General features: G+C 51.0%; 1 protein-coding gene across 1 annotated transcript; it reads left to right on the plus strand.

Annotated features, from left to right (window-relative positions):
* Positions 1–1627: 1627 nt before the first annotated feature.
* On the plus strand, positions 1628–5253 carry C1H11orf87 (chromosome 1 C11orf87 homolog). Its single transcript, XM_051635471.1, has 2 exons — positions 1628–1661; positions 2012–5253. Exon 2 carries the CDS (start codon positions 2167–2169, stop codon positions 2641–2643), a length of 477 nt encoding a protein of 158 aa, XP_051491431.1. The 5' UTR covers positions 1628–1661; positions 2012–2166; the 3' UTR covers positions 2644–5253.
* The last annotated feature ends 1018 nt before the right edge of the window (positions 5254–6271 follow it).

Below are 6271 nucleotides of genomic sequence, written 5' to 3' on the forward strand. Positions count from 1 at the left end.
AGCAGAGAGAGCAGAGCCCATGTGGGAGAAAGGTATGGAGGAAGATGGGGGTGCAGATATAATATCAGTGAACGCAGCACCCCTCTAAAGCATCAGACTGTGTCATTCTGGGGAGGGGAAGGACTAAGAGGAACCTCAGTTCCTCTGGTTTTAGAGGAAGCCATAAATTACATTTTCTTTGCAAAGGGTTGGGACTATCCCAACTAGGTCGAATGTAGTTAATCCCCTGCAGTCTAAGTCTCTGCAGAACAAGGAGGGAGTTAATAGTGACTGGCCAACTTTCACAAGCTGTGGTACGTTTATCAGACACAAAAGCAGTACAGAAGAAATCTATCTTGAAACAAAAAAGTGCTTAAATGCATGGCTTACCTGCTCCTACCCACCTCTGAGAAGAGTTCTTGCCTGTCAGGGTCAACAGACCTAACAGATCCTTGCTCTTGGATGAAGACTTCTTTCCCAGCTCATGTCAGAGCTCATCTTGTACAGATTTTCCTCCAGGCTTTTTAAGGTGGCTTCAGGCCACCAGGGAAGACAGACACTTTCTGGTTTTCCTCAAAGTCCTGTTACTCATATTAGGACTTCACAGTAATTCTCCTCCCAGTTTTCAGGGTTAGTTTAGAGCACACAACATGGGACTGAAGGAATCTCCTGGGCCATGAGGTCTTGTCCTATGTTACCATACACAACCACATCACTTTGCTCCGTTTGCTAATGCAAAAAGATCCATCCTGAACGTAATCATTATTTTTGCCCCATTGTCTCTACTGGAAGTATCTTTCAAATTACAAATTCTGTTATGCTTATAAATGGTCTGATTTTTATCTTGGATGCGCTAACGGGCAGTTCACACCCATTTGTTCTTGAAGAAAACGCCCATGATACACTTAGACTTGGTAAGGCAAGTTTTGACAAGTACTCCCTGTGCCTGGGATACCTGTTACCAGTCAGTACCAGCGTCCCTGTCATTCTGTCGCTCTCCCTGAGGGACACGGGTGGAGGTGTGCGCTGGCTGTGAGGACAGACGGGCGCTCCGTCGGCCGTGCGGGTTTTGGGTGCCAGCTGGGAAGAGGAGCACGGCACAGGGTGGATGCGGACTGGCGGGGGGTGCACTCGGCAGCCAGGAGGTGCGTCTGTGGGTGCCTGGATGCGGGTGCCCCTGCCGCGGGCTGTCCGACGGGGACGCAGAGAACGGCCGGGATGTGGCCGTATTTTTAGGGGGACGGGAGTACGGGCCGGTCTCAGCGGGATGCAGAGAGCGTGGAGGGGCGAGGCGGGGCGGGGGGTGCTGGGCCGCCGTGGGGACAGGGGCGATGCGCGGGGCCGCGATGGCTGCGGCGCGGGGGCCGCCGAGGGCGCGGACGGAGCGGGGAATGGGGGAAACGGGGCGGGGGGGGGGGGGAGTCCGGGCGGAGCCGCCTCGTCCCTCCGCCCCCTCGTCCCTCCGCGGCGGGGCCTCGTGTGCCCCCGGGGCCGCCCCCTCCCCGCGGCGGGGCCGGGCGGGAGGCAGCGCTGGGCCCGGCCGCGCCGCCTGACGTCAGCGGCCGGGGCGGCTCCGCTGCGGGCGGCGCTCCCCGAACGGCGGCGGCTCCGCTCCGCGCCTCGCTCCGCGCTGCCGCAGCCCCGCGCCCGCCGCGCCCGGGCGGCCCTCGCTGCCTCCGCAGGTAAGGGGCTGCGGGGTGAGCACCCGCCCCGCGGGGCAGGTCCCGCCCGGCTCCGGCAGCCGACCCCGCCGGGGTGCGGAGTCTGTCCGCCGCTCCCTCCTTCTCTCCCGCGGCAACTAGTTGGGGCGAGCGGCCGGGCGGTGCTGCCCGGGGTACCGAGGAATTTGGGAAGCCGGTGTGGCGGCGCAGCGCTCCGGCCCCGGCCCCGTCCCCGTCCCGCCGCCCCTCGGGGAGCGCTGCCGTGCGGGGCGCGGGGGGAGGCTGCCGCAGCCGCCGGCGCGGTGCTTCGGGGAGGGGGCGGCTGCAGGATGGGTGCCTCGGAGCCCTGATGTGTCCGGCTCCCTTTGCAGGCTGCTCTGTCACTTTAGAGAGAGCGTGAGGCTGAGCTGAGCCGGCAGCATCCCGGGCATTTCCAGCCAGCTCCCGCCAGCAGCCCGGCACCGATTGAAATTCAGGCTTCTTCAGAGAGGAGAGGAGGAGATCCTCGTCTTCTGAAACCTCCTCAATGAGTGCCAAGCTATCCAAGGAGTTGAGGCTTTCCCTGCCACCTTGTCTCCTGAACAGGACGTCTGCCACCTTAAATGCCAGCAGCACCTGCATCACGGAAGTGGGTCAACTCTTGCAGTCCTTTTCATCCACCCTGGTTTTAATCGTCCTGGTTACCCTCATCTTCTGCCTGATCCTCCTCTCCCTCACCACCTTCCACATCCACAAGAGGAAGATGAAGAAGCGGAAAATGCAAAAGGCTCAGGAGGAGTACGAACGGGACCACTGCACCCGCAGCAGCAGTAGTGGCAGCCAGCTGGCTGGGACAGGGGTGCAGGGAGAGGCATCCCACGGAAGAGACAGCCGGCTGGGAAGATCCCCCCAGGACTCGGAGGTCCAGTGCCCCTCTCCCCCAGCAGCCCCAGGCTCTCAGCAAGCACGGGCTTGTTTGGACACAGCCGGCACGGGGCTCTTGCAGACGGTGATTTTGTCATGATGGTTTGGGGGAGACCTCACAAAGGCACTGATTGGTGTTTGTAAATACCTGAATGATGATTCTAGTCCCCGAAGAAAAAAAAAACAACATTGCTAATTCAAATGAACGAACAAGCCCATGATCCAAGCGCATGACAGATCACACTGCGTTTCTCATTGACTGTGCAAGGAAAAGATGCGGCTTTTTACTGGAGAAGGAGCTGCACACAGCTACCAAATATCAAGTCGTCCACCTGGAGCAGAGTGTCAAGGGTGGGGAGGTTTCTTTTCCCTGGAGATCATTACCTGGAGACCAGGCTGATCCTGCTCTCCCGGGGTTCCCATTGCACCTTGTGTCACCAGTGCATGGTGTGGGTTGGGGTGTGGGTGAGTGGTGTGGGGGGAGAGGCAGGTCTGGTGGGTGTCTTGGGACCCCTTTATCCCCTTGGGGCAGGGGAACAGCCCACTGTAATCTCTTCTTTTGTGCTAGGAGCTATTCCCCTGTCCTACCCCTCTCATTCCTTTCCAGGACTGGGTATTGTTTTGTGTAGAAACAGTCACCCTTAGTTGGGCTTAATTGCAGGTGCCCGCTGGCCCCACAGCCCCGTGCCCCTCACCTGCATCCTCCCCACTGTCTGGGGGGATGAAATGAGCTGTCTGCACAGAGCAATGCCTGAGCTTTCCTCTCCCCTCAGCTCTCCTCATCTTCAGATGCCTCCCTCATCCCCATCCCCTTGACAAAACCCAAACCCAGTACCGTTTGTGTGGCAGAGCGAGGTGATGTGCAGTAACTTGCCCCATCCTCTTCTAGGGGAGGGTGTCCTTGTACCTCCTGTTGGTCCTGAAACAAATCCAGTTCTGCACCAGGCACCCCGCACTGAATGCCTGTGTTTACAGCTTCGCCTCCCAGCAAGGAATCCTGCAGTAGTACAGAGCTGGCTTCTAATTTTTTAGGCTGATAAATATTTTTAACCCTGCTAATCTAGTAGACAGATAGGGATAGACCACACTTAATTTTCTCCTCATTTCCCTTTTGGGGAAGAAACCACACAGTTGTGCAAAATACCCGCTCCTAAACCCCGGCAAGTATTTATTTCAGAAGTGGCTGGTGTAGTTTCTCCCTACCAAGCACCAAGAGTTTTTTGTCTGTGGATGGCAGGTGTGAGTAACCAGGCTGCTTGTAACTGTGTGTGTTGGAGGAAGCGTCGGGTACAGAAAATGCAGTTTTGCTTAGTGATTAAATCAATGACCATTACTTGAAGGTGCCTTAACAGAGTGCCATATCCAAACTTTGAAATATCTTGTGTAGTATCAGAGCAGAGGCAGCCCTCTACTGTGCGTATTAATGCCTAAAAAATAGAGCAAAGGAAAAGTGATCCTGAGGGATTTCTTTCTTTCATTTTTTTTTTTATTTCCCAGCCTTCAGAGTGATCTAAGAAGATAGTAATAGTCTGAGTTTTTAATATTTTGTATCCACTTATTCCTTCTCTAGTGTTCTCTGCCTCCCAGGGTGGCTGTTAGCCTAGAAAAAATCCCAGGCATACACAGCAGGAGTTCTGGGGCCCTAAGGTAGGAGTAAATGCCATTAACCAATTTGAAACGGGAAAAGAGGGTGACAGAAGTGCTCCATAATCATCTGGTAGCCCCAAAACGCAGAGGTTTCGGGGCAGTGTTTCTGTTATCCAGTTTTATCCTTTTCCGGTGTTGCCTGGTCTGACAGGAAAATTGCTGTTGAGTTTGGAGCTGTGCCTGCAGCATTTCAGGCAAGAATGGTATCATCCAGCCCAAGGAGCTGCTCCTCCAGCTGAGGTTAGTGTGGCAAGTGTACCTGCAACCGACTGGTGTTTGACACTTTGCAGTTTGGTGGGGGCCGTGGCTGACTCTTCCACCAGCTTGGGATGGTGGGATGCTAATGGCTACTTCATTGTTGCCAGGCAAGGAAGTTGGCTTTGTCTTGTTTCCCCTAATAAAGGATGCATGAACTTTTGTGTTTAACCTCCTTATGCAACTGCAGCACAGTATTGCACCACAGGGAATAGATGTAGGACAATGAAATGTGTTCAGTGAACAGTAATGGAGATTCTTGATAGTCGATCTCCACTAAATAGAGAGATATTACTTTCCCCTTTATTTTGTGCCTTTAAAAAAAACCACAAAACAAATCCACAACAAAAACCAACAGTGTATAATTTTGAGTTTTATAAAAGCAATAAGATGTTCCAAATCACTCCAGTGCATTTCTGGTTGATGATTCCACTTCTTTAGTGTCTGAAGTCAGATACTCTTCCTTCTGCCTTATGCACTCAAGGCATGCAATAATTCCCCAGAAGTGTACTGCTTGTCACATCTCATTGCAGTTATAAAATTGCCCTATTTTTCAAGAAAAAAAAGAAGGATGGAGTGATAAATATATATATCTTTGTATATAATTACGGATATACAGGTATATATATTATTTATATAATCCCATGACACTAAAAGTAGTTGCAAAAATGTAACTAGAATTAAAATGTTATAATGTAAAACTCTATCCTCTGTTAATTAGCTTTGATTTAATATTTTAATATCTCTGTATTTATGTAAATCTGTGTAAATTATGCGGTCTATAAGTAAAATTTCATACTGACTTTAATTTTCTCAGAACTGTGAGCTTCTTGTGGTGTCATCTAAGGTTTTTTATTTATAAAGTTAAATTATACAGTAAGTTATAAATTCCTATTAGCACACAGAAATACTGCATTAAGGTTCATGCGTTCTCTCAGTACACAATCCTGTCTTGGAAGTATTGCAAGCCTATGAGGTTTAATGGAACAGTCTCAGGAGATCTAGCTGATACAAGCAGGACACGTAGGTTTTCATTTTCATGAAACAATAAGCAATCTAGGGAATAGATGTGGATTTTTAAAACAGAGTTTATGCTAGGAGGTTCTGTCAAATCAATTGCTTCAAACCCCTACAGCTACAGCTAAACTTCTGCACTTAGCATTCAGTATTAATAAGGCTGATGCTTCTTTCCCCTCCCCCCCTACTTAAACTAGAAGAGTGTAGGAAATTGTTCATATTTCTAAAGCATACATTTTCAGCTAACTGTGAAACTGCCCAAAGGGTTTTGAATATACGTATTTTATGCAAGTGTAATATCTATGTATCTGTATCCATATATTTAAATATTTTTGTGTAACCTTTTCTACAATATTTGATAGAGATGCCAGGTAAATACTTGTACCATTCTCGTACGTGAGGAAGGATTTATACCCTCTTGATGCGGACGTTCTTTCTCCTGTGAATTTGCACTGGTTTTGGCAAGTTATGGTGGAGACTGGGCAGCAGAGTGCTGACAGCTGGAAGAACAGACAGTCTTTCCTCTGCTAAGAGGTGCATCCTCTGGCTGGATTCTCCTGGTTCTGAATAAGAGATTGGGAGTGGTTGCCCACTACCATCCTGCATGTGCAAGAATAAGGAGTGCTGCAGTGCTCAACAGTTCCTGTTGGGTCCAACCGTCCTCTCATGGAAGAAGCATGAGATCAGTGACTGGTTTCGTAGATCCCAGTGAGAACTGAGAGCCCGACGGGCCGTGCAGTAGCAGTGCTGGGGTTGGATTGGAGAGTCAGTGATGCCTGGTCCTGCACTCCTGTCCTCGGAGCCTGCTG

This window comes from Apus apus, chromosome 1, assembly GCF_020740795.1.
Source record: "Apus apus isolate bApuApu2 chromosome 1, bApuApu2.pri.cur, whole genome shotgun sequence".
Lineage (NCBI taxonomy): Eukaryota > Metazoa > Chordata > Aves > Apodiformes > Apodidae > Apus > Apus apus.

What these genes read in the sequence shown, in the direction of transcription:
- C1H11orf87 (XM_051635471.1), top strand. Translation starts at nt 2,167, where the DNA reads ATGAGTGCCAAGCTATCCAAGGAGTTGAGGCTTTCCCTGCCACCTTGT.